The following is a 17182-nucleotide window of genomic DNA, read 5'->3' as shown; positions in this document are numbered from 1 at the left end:
TTGGTTTGCATGTTTACCCTTGATAAATTTCTTCCCTTTATATAAGCACAAATGTGTAATCACAAATCTAACAACATCGTGTAATCCGATGCAATTACATGCAATATTTGCTTTTACTCTTTGTTTATTCTATTACCGATTGAACCGTTCTCTTGCTCAACGAATGAAAATGCACTCAAATTTGCCAAGAGAAAAAAAGAAACATGCTCTCGATTCTCGATCGAGCAAAGATCGCTGCTCGCTCACTCCTGGTCGGTTTTAAAATTTAATCAAAGAAGGCGGTAAAACCAGAAATCCAAAGAGCGAAATCCCGCAGTTGTTGTGCCGGCTTCGTTCGAATCGGTTTACGATTCTACATCGACTTGACCTCTACGCCACCAAAAAAAAAGTTGTAGATTGTAACTCATTAGTCAACTTCCGATCAAAATGGTTTCCAACAAAACGTTCTTCTCCTGGGCCTATGTTTATTGTGGGTTGGGATTCGTTGGGGCGCTGCGATCTGTCCTTCTCGGACTTATGGACACTCATTTAGGCATCGGTAAGTATGCAGCTGTAGCGTTCCCGGAAATTCTGCGATCGCAAAACCCCCGTTTTTTAGTCACGCTTGCGAAATCCAAGCTAACAGCTTAAAGCTGTCTGTAAAAAAAATTAACACACAGCTGGATCTTTGCAAAATCTAAAAGCGAACTCCAAACAATCAGCGGCTCTGCCAAATTAAGATATGCCTCGCACATGGCTTGTATTGGTATCATTTGAGTGTTTTGCTTTGTGGATTGATCGTTTTGAACCAAATTGGGAGAGAGAAAGAATAGATCGTGGGGTTAAAACTTGAGTTTGTCCGTGAAAGTGTACAGGTAAAATGATACACCCCTGACATTCCCCATTCACTGGTATACTGGTATACCTGGTATATTTGATTAGGGTAGCTTGTGTCTGTTTTGACTACATCAAAAATATTATTGTTTGAATTAGTAAATTTTAAGCTGTGTAGTAGTAGTAAAAAATAAAAACCATTATGAAGCTATTCTGGAGCTTGCAAATAGCAAATTGGGTGATCGATTTTCAATACTATCAAATGAAGCATCGGGTAGATCGAGTAATCAAGAGTTGTTTGAAGTTTGGATCGATTGTTGAGAGGTGGCCGCCCCTTTCATAAACAACACATTTTTTGCATTTATTGGTTTTTCAAATCGCGAAATGTTGTTTCTCCTCTAATATGTATTGTAAGCCTACTTGGATAAATAATTCGATAGCAACTAACTATCTTCTTCAGTGAGCATTTTCGAATCGAAGACGCTGAAGAAAATACACAGTAAGTTGCTATCGAAATACCGGTATCTGAACTTTTCTTATACCGTGATTGAATTAAAGGGAATCTTTCGATTGCTTTGGTTTAATTGTTTTTTTTTTTTTTTGAGACAATTTTCAAATTTTTGAATATTCTATCTATATGAGACGGATAAAGCATTGGGAAATTGAGAAAAATCCTTGTTTATTCCAAGAAACACCAAAGTAATTTACGAATGCTGTTCAGTTTCATCGACCATATTCTCTAAGTTTTTCACCTAATTCCACGGTTAAAATTGAAATTTATAACGGCATCGAAAATTATGGGTTGAGTTTGCAGTAACGAATTCACATTTTTATTGCATCAATCATAAATCAGATAGGTTTAAATATAAGCATTTTGCCTCATCCTTGCGGATGAAAGTCACGGGAAAAGGCGAATGTAGATAACCTCTTGCTTGGCTTGACCAAGACTGTTCATTACCAGTGAATGCCGCGCAACTGCCATTCAACTCAGCTGGGATGATGCTTTCTGACGTCATCGTTTCCTCGGAAATAAGAAAACAAAAACAAAAAGCCTTCGAAAAAAACCAAGTAAATTTGATATTTTCTTACTAGTTTTTCGAAACAAGGAGCGTTTTCGAAAAAAAATGCAACACTTCGTTTTGTGCATAAGTTTTGAATGCATGGATGGAAATTGATGAAACTTTCATTCTTTTGTGAAAACGAGTGCAAAATTTGGCAACAATTTGTCAAGTGGTTTTTAAGTTAGTGTCCAATACAAAGCTCATAGACAAATTGTAGGATCGAAAAAAAAACCAAAAAAGTCTCAGTGAGAGATCCAAAAACAAGTTGAAATCAACTATTCAATCCAAGTTCATATGGTAAATCATTTAAGGAGTCCTAGAGGATCTATCAGTAAGCTTTAATTTGAATCCATTAAGGTAAGGAAGGTGAGAGGTTTTATCAAGCGCAAACCGAAAATTTAAATGGGCTAAGTGATAAGAAGATTTTTTTCTGACTGGTTCGTCTAGCTGACTAATAAACTTGCCTGACTTCATTCCTACAAGGTAAAAAGCTGCCCACCGATGAAATAAACAAAATACGGTGGTCAAATCGGGCGCAAAATATTTGAACCAGTAGTGTGGAGATATTTTGAAAAAAAAAGAGTTGAGGAGGTAGTAATTTAGCTCACATTTTCTTGTCAACGTATAGCTTGTATAGAATAAGTAAACTTATGGTGTAAATATTCACGTAATGATTCACATATGACAGTGTCAAAATGGCAATGTCTGACTTTGTCAAATTTCAACATATCACAGAATTTAACCATGTGACATAATATTATCACAAGACATAATCTGAGCAAGCATTATGATCAGTCTATTTGATAAATCGAACCATGCAACATAATTAGATCATGTAACATAATCCGACCATGTGACATAATTCAACCATGCAATATAATCGACAATGTGACATAATCCAACCATGCAACATAATCGATCATGTGACATAATCTGACAATGCAACATAATCGACCATGTGACATCACTCGATCATGCAAGATAATCGGACCATGTGACATAATACAATCATGCAAAATAATCGATCATGTGACATAATCCGACTATACAACATAATCGAGCATGTGACATAAAGGGTGATACGGTCAAAATTTGATCAAGGGAAAACGCGTGTAAATCGGTGAAATTGTTTATTTAAAAAATCAAATTAAATTTCTTTTTCAAGTTTAATTAGTATAAAATTCAGGAAAAATATTCAGTTAGGCTTCCGCTTTTCCAAATCCGAATTGCTTAACCCCTGCCATCAGATTTTGTACAGCCACCTTGTCCACCTTCTTCGCCGCAGAAAGCCAGTTTGCCTTGAACTGCTGCTCGTCCTTGGCATTTTTTTTTTGGTCTTCTTTAGGTTCCGCTTGACAAAAGCCCAGTATTTCTCAATTGGTCGGAGCTCTGGCGTGTTGGGAGGGTTCTTGTCCTTGGGAACCACCTGCACGTTGTTGGCGGCGTACCACTCCATGGCCTTTTTACCGTAATGACAAGATGCCAAATCCGGCCAAAACAGTACGGAACAACCGTGTTTCTTCAGGAAAGGCAGCAGACGTTTATTCAAACACTCTTTCACGTAAATTTTTTGGTTGACAGTACCGGAAGCTATGAAAATGCTCCATTTCAGGCTAAAGGTACAGATGGCTTGCCAAGCCAGATATTTCTTCGCGAACTTTGACAGTTTCATGTGCTTGATAATATCTGCTACCTTTCCCCTTCCTTTTGCCGTATAAAATTCATGTCCCGGAAGCTGCTTGTAGTCGGCTTTGACGTAGGTTTCGTCGTCCATTACCACGCAGTCAAACTTCGTCAGCATAGTCGTGTACAGCCTCCGGGATCGCGCTTTGGCCGTCGTATTTTGTTTATCATCGCGATTTGGGGTCACTACCTTCTTGTAAGTCGATAGTCCGGCTCGTTTTTTTGGCTCGATGCACAGTTGTAGACTAAGGTTGCCAGAATTTTTTCAGTACCTATCCGGGCCGGACAAATCCGGGCAATTTTTTTATAAAAACCTGGCCAAATCCAGGCACTAGATTTCAAAATTGACGACCGAAATATGGGCAATATCCGGGCAGATTTAGTCAAAACCCGAAAATTATTCAACTAATATCAAGAAAAAAAATATTGAAAAAAAAGTTTTTTCATCAAAGTACATCGACAGAATTTAAGTCGTATAAGAGGCTTCCAAAAAACCTTTCATGATTTATTTTTATAAAACTTGCTCAAAAATTTCCCTTTTTAGGCATAATTTATCAATTTATAAAATACTATTTGTTTTTTCTGTTTTATTTGCCAAATAAAGTGAATAAATCCGGGCAACCGGGCCGGGCCGGACTGTTCCCAAATTTTGTATGAAATATCCGGGGAAACCCGGATAAAACCGGGCAATCTGGCAACCTTATTGTAGACGACTCCCAGCTTATTTGCGGCATCTCGGAGAGAGATTTCATAAAATTAAAAATAAGAAGGTCCTCCTGAAAAAGTGACAAAATAATGATAAAAGATTGAAAATAGATAAACGACAAAATGTTGACAGAAAATTGACAATGATTAAAAAAAGCTTAGCGAAAAATTGACTTAAGATTCAAGATAATAACACAAAAAAAGGTAGAATAAAAATTTTCGAATTTCAAACTTACTCAAAGAGAATTTACCTTCAAAAATGAAACATTTCCAAAGAGATCCACTGCAGACTTTATCGCACGATTCATATATCAATCAATAGAAATATTTATTAAAAAAATGAGGTTCAACAACAACAACAACAACAAAATAACAGATCCAAGAAACACCTCAGAGATTTCTTGGAATATTTTAGAAAATATATCAGTCAACCTCTAAAAAGGTACAGGAATTACTGAAAGTTATCGAAAATTTCAAATATGTTTTGAAATCTTAAATTGATATCTATGTAGGTATCTACCAATCTTTCAAATGTTTCCAAAATGTCTAGAAATAAAGGAACTTAGAAGTGAAATATCTGATATTTTCGATTCAATTGAGTCACTTTTCACAAGTTTACCTTTCATTCAATACAAACAAGAGCTTTAATAGCATGGAAGTTTCCTGCCATGTGATGAAGTACACTGTACAGATTTTGATTGATATTTTAAAATTAATTTTAGAATCATATTTTAACAAACTCAAGCTTTAAAAATCATAATACTTCAAATTCTGGTTAAACATGTTGTAAGAGTGTCTCTTTAGGAAATATTTTAAGTAATAAATTTATTAATAACACTTTTTTTTCTTGACACGAATGCCAAAACGTTGATAAAATGTCACAAATTAACAAAAAAATACATATTTTCTAAGGTAAAAACGATTTTTGTTAAAATTAAAATTTTTATTAATTAATGTTCAAGAGTTATACATCAAAGCAAAACAAAACAATAATCTTCCTTTACTGAACCGGAGCCATTCTCCCAATTTAGGTCGTGTAAATTTCCACAGGACTCGAAAGGAAAGAAAGGAGAAATAACTAAAAAAAATAGGCTAAAGAAATTATTTAAAAAAAATAGTGACTTTAGTGACCCAATTTCGAAAAAAGTAACTTATGAGTGACCAGCCTGAAAAAAGTGACAAAGTTACTAAAAAGTCACCAACTTCTAGCCCTGCGCAGAACAGGGCACAAACTTCCAACTTAAACTGAATGTTATGTTTCTCACAGTTGATTTTTTTTAGCAAACTTTCACTCACAAACTCTTCATTTAATGACTTTAGAACATTTTGCGAGCACAGATTTAGTAAAAGCAGTGAAAACTGAGATTTCTCTGTAACTTTGTCAAATTTTATGTTTTCATCTGAAAACTTGGTGAAATTATGTAAAATAGTAAATTTTGAATAGTATGTGATCAAATTTGATCAAAATCGATCAACTTTAAGAGAAGTATATGTATGTTTTGTAAAAAATATATTCATTATTTCAAAAATTATTCGCGTTAAATCTTCTGGGATTGATTCTTATCACAACTTATTTCAATTTGATGCATTCATTTACATTTTCAGGGTACCGAGTAAACTTGCTTGTCAACGGCTTGACGTGTTGCTTTTTCATCGGCGTTTTGCTAGCCGGAGTAATACAGGTGAGTTGCCCTAGTATACTGAGTCGATTTGGGGTCATTTTTAGATTTCTCAAACCGTGTAGTCTAAAAAGCTTCGTTTTGGTTCAAAACTCATCCATTATTTTTTTTGCAGAATGCTTAACTAACGTTTACACGAGTAAAATTAAGTTTTGAGTTTTGTATGGGAAAATTGAATATTTTGTACTGAAAAATCAACACAATTTTTGCTTCTTCTGTAGAACCAAGCCTGCTAATGGTTTTTGTGCCAATTTATAAATTCTCTGAAGAAAATTTTCCGCTGAACAACATTGTCGAAGATTGTAACTTCGTATCTCATTAGGCAAAAAAGTTATAAGCTGTTTAGTAGGGGTATGTCTTTCGGCATTTAAAAACAATAAATTCCATTGACATCACTGCTGGGTGCACAGCAAGGTATTGCATGACTACTTTTCTTGCAATACCTTTCTAGGCACCAGCAGTGATGTCAATTTAATTTATTGTTTTTCAATGCCGAAAGACATACCCCTGCTAAATGTTGTTCAACGGAAAATTTCCTTTGATTTTTTTTAAATTGGCACAAAAACCATTAGAAGGCTCGACTCTACAGAAGAAACAAAAATTATGTTGATTTTTCAGTAAAAAATATTTAATTTTCCCATACAAACCTAAAACTTCAAATTTACTCATGAAAACGCTACTTAAAAATTTTGCAAAAAATCATGGATGAGTTTTTAACCGAAACAAAGCTTTTAAGACCCCAGGTTTTGAGAAATTAAAAAAACGACCCCAAATCGACTCAGTCTATTTCTGGAATGTGACTGTTACATGAACATTTCGTTTTCATAACTCTCCTGCAGCGACGGGCCTCGTTTATTCGAGCTTACATCCTGTACCTGAAAATTCACTTCACAGTCGGTATGATCCTGCTCGTTCTGTTTCAAATTGGTCTTGTCCTGTTTGCCTCATCCTACGATGATGAGAAAAACAAAGCGGAAGTTCAAGCGGTCTCGTTTATTGTCCTTTGCGTTATGGCATTTGTGATGGCTTTGGCAATCGGTATGGACTCTAGAGGTTAAGTTTTTACTGAAGACTGTACGATAGCTAACATTTGTTTCATTCTAGCCTTCTTCTTCTTTGCGCTGTGGATCCTAAAGGGGACTCTGAGGGCGGTGGAACAGGAACTCGGCAAAACTCACTTTGCATTGACGACTCCAGAAAAGAAGGGATTGGAAGTGTGATCGGGTTGATAACATTCTACCTTTTTGAGATATTGTGCCCAACGTCTTCTCACTTTACGATGGTCTGCCTACTTTAAGATGTTATCTATGATTGATATCTTCGAAAAGTCATAAAAAAATAAAATATCTAATTCCATCACGCTGCAAATACATTAGATTTTTATATTGGAAATCTAGGTAGAAAAAGTTTAGAGTGTATTTCTACATTAAAGTGATTTTTTAGCTTCCAGAAAGTTGAAAAAAATGGCATCACTTGAAAGTAACATTGCGAAATAAAAATCGTAAAAACAAACTTAACAAAATGCGATTTGAAGATTTTTTTTATCACTTTAAAATGTTTCTCACTTAAAAAAATTATATAAAAAATATTTATTTTAAAATCTCAATCGTTAGAGTATAATTTGAACTTCATTATGCCATATTTTTTCAAATCAATAGGAAACCCTCATTTTTTTTAAGAAGAAGTTTTACAAAATGTATGTTATGGGTATAATTGACCCAAAGAGCCCAAAATGATATATTTTTCTTCTGAATGGATCGTGATCGTTGGTCATCATGAAATTACTAATAAATAAGAGCAAGTTCACTCGTGTTGGGGGAAAATGGTAGAAATTTTGACACTTGTAGCATATTTTGGAAATTTCACCATGCAAAAATGTTTTCATGATCATTGAGCGTTGTATTATGTGTATAGCACCAAACCGAATAGCGACAGTAGGACTAGCGACGCTTTTTTACTAGCGAGATTTCTGTCATTCGCAGGTTTGTTTTTCTTTTTTCAGTCCAGTAGGCGATTTCGATGTAGTACTCGAACATTGTTTTTGTTATTTACTGTACATTTTCCTTAGGCCATCAATCGCACGCTCCTGGTCTCCTAGGAAACTTGCGGTACGTCGTTATTATTTTCAACGTCGCGACGTATGCGACGTGTAGCTAGTAGGAAAAGCTGCTACGATTGTTACTGCTCATATTTTGGATTTTTTCTGCATGCATAATATTTTTTTTTATAGCACTGTTTCTATTCCAGCCGTATGTGATTGAAATATAGCTATTTTTGCATCATAGCATGCGAGAATACAACGCGTGCTGTAAAATTTCTTGAAATCTTGAAATGTTTCGCATGGTAAAGTTTTCAAAATGTGCTAAAAGTGTCAAAATTTCTACCACTTTCTCCCAACACCAGTAAACCTACTCTAACAAGTTCGATGGTGTCATCAAATTTCCCGCAACTTAGTAGCAATCAATCCAGACAGATATTTTTAAGATCTATCAAAACAAATAGAGCAAGGAAAATTGCACTTGATGCTCTACCAATGAAGTTTGTTTCAGTTGTGTAAAAGTACGTATTTATTCATTATCACAAAAAAAACCTGACCTTATAATAGAGTAACGAATTACGGGCAACAAAATTTTCCATTTACTTCTTCCGCACCAACAATTCATACAGGTCGGTCCGTTTCTGTTGCAGGACCGGGATTTGACTGCGGGCTTCCGGCAAAGTTTTCAGCGTCAGATCGGCCACGATGATCTCCTGAAATTCGGTTCCCGTCTGCAACACCTGGCCCCACGGATCGACCACCAGCGAGTGTCCATGGGCGACCATGGTGGCGTGGGGATCTCGGGCCGGCGAACAGAACGCCACAAACATCTGATTATCCAGGGCACGGGCCCGGGCCAGCAGCTCCCAGTGCATCTCCCCGGTGTAGGTGTCGCAAACGGCCGGATAGATCAGTAGATCGCAACCCAACTTCCGGTAGGCGGCCGCAAACTCCGGAAAGCGCATGTCCCAGCAAACCCCCAGCCCAACCTGGGTCTCTCCGACTTGGAACGTCGTGTAGCTCTCGCCGCGGGTGAACACTTTGGACTCCTTGATTTCCAGCTTACCGGGAATTTTGGTGTCACACAGGTGCACCTGGGAAATGAGAATCAGAAGAAATGGTTGATTCAGCTTAATAAAGGTCCAAGGAACGTTCATTTGAAAAGTCACATCCAGAGAATCGAACTCTGCCAGAACAATCCATCGATCGTATACTCTCAGATCTCCCTCACGGCTATTGTTAGTACAATTTTTTGTTTTCGAGGATTCTTGACTCGCCTCAGGCTACTTGAGGGCATTTTGAGGCGTTTAAGAATATTTTACAGCATTTACTCAGCTCTCGTACAAAATAAGCGATTTTCTTGGGTACAATGCCACATTTGAAGGAGTTATCATGTGGTTGTCGTAGTATTGCTTTCTTCAAACAATAAAAAGGCCATGTTATAGGATGGTCAAACAATCCATTTGGATTTGAGATGAGAAACTTCATGCTTTAGAATCTACAGACCTTTACTTTCCTTTCCTTTGTTGCCTTTTGAAGTTGAAGCCAAAACAATTTTAAAAAAATTTAAAAAACAACAAAAATTACATTGATTTTTTTTAATAAATTAAAATTTTTCTTTTCAATGAACACAGGTCTACAGGTTTTCCACACAATGTATTTCACAAGACTTACTGAACCTAAAAAAAGAACAAAAAAGAAAAAATTACCAAAAATTACAAAACTTACAAAAATTACAAAAATCACAAAAATAACAAAAATGACAAACATTACAAAAATGATAATATTGAAAAAATAAAAATAAATGACAAAAACGAAAAAAATTACAAAAATGACAAAAATGAAAAAAATGACCAAAATGACAAAATTACAAAATGACAAAAACGACAAAACCGACAAAAAAGAAAAAATTACAAAAATGACAAAAAACACAAAAACGACAAAAATGATAAAAATGACAAAAATGAAATAAATGACAAAAACGAAAAAAAAAAAAAATGAAAAACTACAAAAGTGACAAAAATGACAAAAATGACAAAAATGACAAAAATGACAAAAATGACAAAACTGACAAAAATGACAAAAATGACAAAAATGACAAAAATGACAAAAATGACAAAAATGACAAAAATGACAAAAATGACAAAAATGACAAAAATGACAAAAATGACAAAAATGACAAAAATGACAAAAATGACAAAAATGACAAAAATGACAAAAATGACAAAAATGACAAAAATGACAAAAATGACAAAAATGACAAAAATGACAAAAATGACAAAAATGACAAAAATGACAAAAATGACAAAAAAGACGAAAATGACAAAAATGACAAAAATTCACTCTTGTCATTTATGTGAATTATGTTTATTTTGTTAGTATTATAAATTTTGTTGGTTTTGCCAAATTTGGTTTATTTATCGATATAGTCAATTTTTTTCTTTTTGTCAAATTTTTAAAAATTTTGTCAATTTGGTAGCTTGAAACATTTTTTTGCCTTTTGGCAATTTTATCGTTTTTTTTCTTAAATTCCAGTCAATTTTGTCAAATTTATCAATTTTAAAATTTTGGCCAATACTGTCAATTTCGTTGTTTTTGTCAAGTTCGTCAGTTTTGTTATTGATGTTGAATTTGTCAGTTTGATTCATTTGATCATTTATGTTAACTTTGTTTTTCAGCTGCAAAAATTAAGAAAATTCAACAAAAATTACAAAATTAACAAAATGGATTAATTTGACAAAAATTACAAATTTATGAAAAAATGGTCAAAAATAAAATAAATCGAAAAAAACACTGAGAGAGATAACAAAACTGACAAAAATGAAAAAAATCAAAAATGGCAAAAATGACAAAAATGGAAGAAATGGCAAAAATGACTATAATTACAGAAATGACAAAAATAATAAAAATCACAAAAAATCCTAAATTGACAAAAATGCAAAAAAAAAACGACAATAACGACAAAATTCTCTCTCGTCATTCATATCAATTTTGTTAATTTTATCAGTTTTATCAATTTTGTAAATTTTGCCGTTTTTTTCAAATTTGTTAATTTTATCAATGTGATCAATTTTGTATTTTTTTTTTAAATTTTCAATTTTGTAACTTTGAATAATTGTTTGCCTTTAACCAATTTTTTTTTCCTTTTTTTTCATTCTTGTCAATGTTATCAATTTTTAAAATTCTTCAATTCTGCCAATGTCGTCATTTTTGTCAATTTCGTAAGTTTTGTCATTGAAGTTAATTTTGTCAATTTGGTCAATCATATAGGTATGTTAACTTTGTTTTTTTATCTTAAAAAATTGAGAAAATTGAACAAAAATAACAAAATTGACAGAATGGGTCAATTTGACAAAAATTTGAAAAAAATGTCCAAAATTAGGAAAATTGAAAAAAACTTACAAAATTGACAAGAGTGACAGAAATCACAAAAATGCCAATAATGTTAAAATTTACATATTTAATTAATTGCTGCAGCATGCTACTGATGATATTTCGGCTACCGGCTCTATCTCGTCGAATTTCAACTGGACATCGGGGCGCACCATTTCTTATGCCAATTCGGAAGTTCTCTTCTCTGGCCACCAACTACCGACTGTTCCTGTTACAAGTCGTCCCGTTGATCGGTCAGGTGCTTCAGGGGGAGGCTTCCAATTGCCATGCAACGGCAAGTATTCGTCTGTGTTAAGATTTCCCCCTCGTCACGCATTTCAACCTTACAGCCCCGTATCGTATGAGTCGCATGTATTCAATTTTGCCCGTGACTACGAACCAATATTTGATGATGGCAACCTTCTGCTGCAGCTTGCTGCCGATGATAATACGGTCACCGATGCTGCTCCGGTAGATTTCAATTGGACGTCGGGACGCACTATTTCTCATGCCAATTCGGAAGTTCTCTTCTCTGGCCATCAACGACCGACCGTTCCTGTTACAAGTCGTCCCGTTGATCGGTCAGGTGGTTCAGAGGGAGGCTTCCAATTGCCATGTCACGGCAAGTATTCGTCTGCTTCGAGCACTTCACCCAGTGATGCATTTTTGCCTTCTAGCCTTGCATCGAACAGGACTCCGTCTACTCAACCCAACGACACAGCTTGGTGCTATTACCAAAACGTTCGGGGCCTACGCACCAAAACAGAGGACTTCTATTTGGCAACTATCGATTGCAGCTACGATGTCATCATATTGACCGAAACTGGCTGGACGGATTCAATCAATGCTGCCCAACTATTCAGCAATAGGTACTCTGTTTTTCGATGCGACCACAGCTCAAGAAATAGTTTGAAAAAAAGCTTTGGTGGAGTTTTGATTGCCGTTAAACCACACCACGTGAGCAGTTTTGTCACCACTGATTGCGGAAATGACTTGGAACAAGTCTGTGTTGCAGCGAATATCAACGGGAAAAAGTTTATTTTTGTGCTATATACATGCCACCCGATAAGTGTAATTGTATGCACATTTTGGAGTCCCACGTAGCTACTGTTCGCGAGCTGTGCACCCGTGCTTCTGCTGATGAGTCCGTCGTGGTATGTGGGGATTATAACCAACCTCGTTTGTTGTGGGAGGCGAGTGATGCAGGTGCTAAACTCTTAAATGTTACACCGATCAGTGCTGCCGCCAGCTCCTTGATAGATGGAATGAATTCGCTCAATCTGAATCAATTCAACGCTATCAGTAATCATCTCGGACGAATACTTGATCTCGTTTTTGGCTCTTGTGAGGAACAAATCGTAATAAGAAATGCTCCCGATATTCTCGTACCGATAGACTTGCATCATCCGCCCATCGTTTTTGATTTACCCGCTGCTCTGTCAACAAATTACGGTTCTCCAAATACCTCCGTACCTAGGAACAGGCCTTTAAATTTCCGAAAGACGGACTTTGCGTTGCTCATTGAGTACTTGAACTGTGTTGACTGGGATGCATTTTTTGGAGACTTGTCAGTTGATGCAATGACAGATTCGTTCTGCAATTTGATCTGTACCTGGTTGAATTCGCACGTTCCGAAGTTTAAAGCACCTATGTCGCCGGCTTGGAGTACGCCCACCTTGCGGCAACTACGACGCGAAAAAAATGCTTGTCTACGGAGACTTAGAAAAAATCGAACTGTGGATTTTCAACGACAGTTCAAAGCAGCAAGCGTTGCTTACCGTAGACTGAATGAATCCTTGTATAATTTCCACGTCTTACGCTTACAGTCTAGTTTACGCAGTAATCCACGAAGTTTTTGGACTTTCGTAAATTCAAAACGCAAAACGAGCCCCTTACCGACCTCCGTTTTTTACCATGATGCTGTTGCTAGCTCTCCAGATACCTGTTGCAATTTATTTGCTGAGCATTTCCGATCGGTTTTCTCGGACACTGTTTCCTCCGAATCTGAGTGCAGCGTAGCCAACTCTTATGTTCCAGTTGATGCAATAGAGCTTAACATTTTTGAAATTAACCAAGAGCTAATTGTAAATGCCGCGAAGAAATTTAAAGCCTCATTCGCTCCCGGACCTGATGGAATTCCAGCTGTAATTTACTGCCGCTGCATCGAAGCTCTTTCAATGCCTCTAGCACGAATCTACAACAAATCTCTTCAGCAACGTAAATTTCCTGAAAAATGGAAAAATTCATTTATGGTTCCAATATTTAAAAATGGTGACCGAAGAAATGTCAAGCAGTATCGAAGTATTACTAGTTTGTCGGCAGGTTCTAAATTTTTCGAAATCATCGTGAGTGGCGCTCTATTACGAGCTTCATCCCAATATATTGCGGCTGAACAGCACGGGTTTATGCCTGGTAGATCGGTGAGTACAAACCTTTTGCAATACACATCGTTTTGCCTGAACCAGATGGAATGTAAAAAGCAAGTAGATGCTGTTTGCACCGACATCAAGGCTGCATTTGACAGGATTGATCACAGAATATTGCTTGCCAAACTATCTAAACTTGGTGTTCATGAGAACATGGTTGTTTGGTTGGAATCCTTTCTCATAGATCGGTGTATCAGGATTAAATTTGGTGACAGCATATCCTTTCCTTTCATAAATCGGTCTGTGGTGCCTCAGGGAAGCAATCTTGGACCTCTGCTGTTTGTATTGTTTTTCAACGATCTGATAATCAGTTTGGATGATGGAACTAAGATTGCATACGCTGATGATTTGAAAATATATGTCCCAATAGAATGCTCCGAGGATTGTGCTCACCTCCAATCGCTGCTCGATCGGTTTAGTGAATGGTGTAGACTGAATAAGTTATCTGTCAGTGTCCCTAAATGCTATGTAATAACCTTCCATCGAAAAAAATCACCCATTCTACACGAATATAGCATCGATCATCAGCATCTTAAAAGGGTATTGGAAGTTGACGATCTAGGTGTTACCCTTGATGCACAGCTCACGTTCAACAGCCATCGAACAACCGTCATAAATAAAGCCAATCGACAACTTGGTTTCATTTCAAAAATAGCACGAGAATTTACTGATCCGCTGTGCTTGAAGTCGCTGTACTGTGCACTCGTTCGGTCCATAATAGAACATGCTGCAATCGTCTGGGCCCCCTACCAGCTGTGTTGGATCCTACGAATTGAGCGCATACAAAAGCGTTTTCTAAGATTCGCCCTACGACATCTGCCATGGCACCATCCTGAGGATCTTCCCGCTTATCCTAACCGCTGCCAGCTTTTGGGTATTGAAACACTGGAACGCCGTTGAAGGATTCACCAAGCAACATTCGTCGCTAAAGTGTTGAACGGTGAGGTCCAGTCACCACACTTGCTGGAAATGATATGCTTTAGTGCGCCATTAAGGACCTTACGGTCTCACTCGTTGCTATCAACTCGAGTCCACCGAACATCCTACGGCTATAATGAGCCATTGAGTGCGATGATGCGAGTATTCCAGGACGCTGAACATCTGCACCAGTTCAATGAACCAGCTAGTCGATTTATTCGTCGTGTTCGTCAGTCCAGTCTATTTAATCCTATCTGATCTGTTTTTTATATACATATATTAGAATTCATTTAAACAAATATGTTCGATGAATAAATGAAATAATAATAATAATAATAATAATTAAATTTACAAATTTAAATTCAACAGAAATGACAAAATTGAAGAAATGTGTCAATTTGACCAAAAATTACAAAAAAAAATGTCAAAAATTAAAAAAAAAAATCAAAATTAATAAACCGAGAATATTGGCAAAACTGAGAGAGTTAACAAAAATGACAAAAATGGAAAAAAAATCAAACAATGACAAAAATGACAAAATTACAAAAATGAAAAAAGACAAAAATGACAATAACGAAAAAATTTACTGTTGTCATTCATGTCAATTATTTTTGATTTGTCAGTTATATCAATTTTGTTGGTTTTGTGAAATTTGTTAATTTGATCAAAGTGGTCAATTTTGTCACTTTTGTCGATTTTTTTCAATTTGATCAACATTGTATGCAACAAAATTGCATACTATATCATTGCATAAAATCTATAAATCAAGTATTTTTTTTATAAAAAAAATCAATAAAATCAATATAATAAGGGTTTAAAAATTCCCATTCTCCAATATTTGTTTTTTGGTCTTCTAATCTCTCGGATATTCGAATTTTTTTTCTCGAAATTAACATAAAATACTTCAAACTTTATTTATTTCCCCCTTCGGGTTTTTTGGAAATTTCGAAGGGACGGTGGGGGGGGGGGGAGGGGTTTTGAAAAAAGACGAAATTGATATTTGTTCCAGCCTAACTAGATTTGCCAAAACGACGAAATTCAAATTATTGACAAAATGTTCAAAATTGTCATAATTGTCAAAATTGAAGAAATCGTTAAATTATTTTAAACACATGGATGGGCAACTATTTTTAAGTATTCTACTTATTTAAAAAATAAAATAAAAACGGGATCATACAGGATATTCCAGGAACCAGTAATTCAAAAATCACCAACAAGTTGCATATAAAGGTATTTAGATGAAAATTATGGTAAATTTCAAATCCTTTTATCTCATATTCCATTTTGAATTTTTATATTTTCAAATAATTTTGGATTTACTGCGTTAGAAAGTCTTTAGCCATAATTTGATGGTTCAGAATTTAAAAAAATTCTCATTTGTTTATGATATTGTATAATTAACAAAATGTAAGGAAGGCTACAATCCACTGTCAATCGTTTTTTTTTTTAAACGAAACATGTCAGATTTTTAAAAACCTCCGCTCCACTTTTGCTAAGTTTTGTTATTTAGATTGAAAGAGTTGAAATGTTGAAAAAAAAATGGAAAATCTCAAAATTTTCCAGACAAGTATTCAGAGTTTTATTTTTTTCAAAATTATTTTCATAACATGAGATCAAAGATTCAGATCTCCTGTGTTATTTTCCTACGATCGTCTTTCTTTAATTAGCCGACAGGTAGTAACGTAGCCGTTCTTATGTCGGATTCGTATTGCATAATAGCCCGTACTCGGACTGAATGATAAAATTGACGCTACAAACCTTCCGGTGTTTGGCAACGAGAGCGCCATCCGGTCCCCAAACGGTGCAGGTGTTGTACAGTTTCCCATCGCACAGCTCCACAAACGATCCTCCCACAATGTGAACTCCGAAGTCACTCGCTGCCTGACTGAGCGCTTGGCTCGTCATTCCTGCCGGAATTTCTTCGGCGTTTGCCTCGAAATCTGCCTCATTGTACGGACAGTTGAAACTTTCGGGCAGCACCACCAGATTAGCGAACTTTTCCTTCTTGGCAATCCGGATCAAATCCACTGCATTCTTGAGGATCTTCTCCTTTGGTCCGGAGATCTTCAGCTGAATCAGAGCTATTTTGATCACCATTGCTGATGCTGCGGCTTTCTACCTCGGAACGCGGATCAACCGATCAACTTCACAACTCGTCAACGAACCGATGGCAACTGGCAACGATCTCCGAAGATGGCAGATTCAAGATGATCTTCGGTCATTCGGAGGATCCTTAGTTCAGATCAGACGCTCACCACGAATGACCTCCACAAGGCTAGCGACGCCTATTGTTGCATGGTTGATCGTTACCGGCTGTGCCATAAACCGAACAAGGTTAAACGGGATTGATAACGCGTCGGCTTCCCGAACTGATCCCGGTCAGGCTCTTATCACACACAAAAAAAACTCTGGAGAGAAAAGAATCCGCGCGATTCCGGGGTGGCTGACTAGCTATCACAACATAACAACTGTCGATCTATTCACGAA

The 17182-nt window shown here is 36.2% G+C and overlaps 2 protein-coding genes across 2 annotated transcripts; one reads left to right on the top strand and one right to left on the bottom strand.

The window, feature by feature from the left end:
• Nucleotides 1–312: 312 nt before the first annotated feature.
• On the top strand, nucleotides 313–7453 carry LOC129739596 (uncharacterized). Its single transcript, XM_055731076.1, has 4 exons — nucleotides 313–538; nucleotides 5868–5944; nucleotides 6781–6979; nucleotides 7046–7453. Exons 1-4 carry the CDS (start codon nucleotides 427–429, stop codon nucleotides 7159–7161), a joined length of 504 nt encoding a protein of 167 aa, XP_055587051.1. The 5' UTR covers nucleotides 313–426; the 3' UTR covers nucleotides 7162–7453.
• Nucleotides 7454–8487: 1034 nt separating this feature from the next.
• Nucleotides 8488–17182, bottom strand: LOC129739595 (omega-amidase NIT2-like). Its single transcript, XM_055731075.1, has 2 exons — nucleotides 16454–17182; nucleotides 8488–9073 (listed from the first exon to the last, which is right to left on the bottom strand). The coding sequence occupies exons 1-2, from the start codon at nucleotides 16790–16792 to the stop codon at nucleotides 8579–8581; spliced, it is 834 nt and encodes a 277-aa protein (XP_055587050.1). The 5' UTR covers nucleotides 16793–17182; the 3' UTR covers nucleotides 8488–8578.

The sequence above is a fragment of the Uranotaenia lowii genome, chromosome 1, assembly GCF_029784155.1.
Source record: "Uranotaenia lowii strain MFRU-FL chromosome 1, ASM2978415v1, whole genome shotgun sequence".
NCBI classification, from domain to species: domain Eukaryota; kingdom Metazoa; phylum Arthropoda; class Insecta; order Diptera; family Culicidae; genus Uranotaenia; species Uranotaenia lowii.
The sequence above is the reverse complement of the archived record's forward strand: the minus strand, read 5'-3'. Positions and strand labels throughout refer to the sequence as shown.

Coding starts and splice junctions, on each gene's coding strand:
- LOC129739596 (XM_055731076.1), top strand. CDS start 427: ATGGTTTCCAACAAAACGTTCTTCTCCTGGGCCTATGTTTATTGTGGG. Junction 5,945..6,780: donor TGCTAGCCGGAGTAATACAG/GTGAGTTGCCCT, acceptor ACTCTCCTGCAG/CGACGGGCCTCGTTTATTCG. Junction 6,980..7,045: donor TGTGATGGCTTTGGCAATCG/GTATGGACTCTA, acceptor GTTTCATTCTAG/CCTTCTTCTTCTTTGCGCTG.
- LOC129739595 (XM_055731075.1), bottom strand. CDS start 16,792: ATGGTGATCAAAATAGCTCTGATTCAGCTGAAGATCTCCGGACCAAAG. Junction 9,074..16,453: donor TCGTTGCCAAACACCGGAAG/GTTTGTAGCGTC, acceptor CTCATTTCCCAG/GTGCACCTGTGTGACACCAA.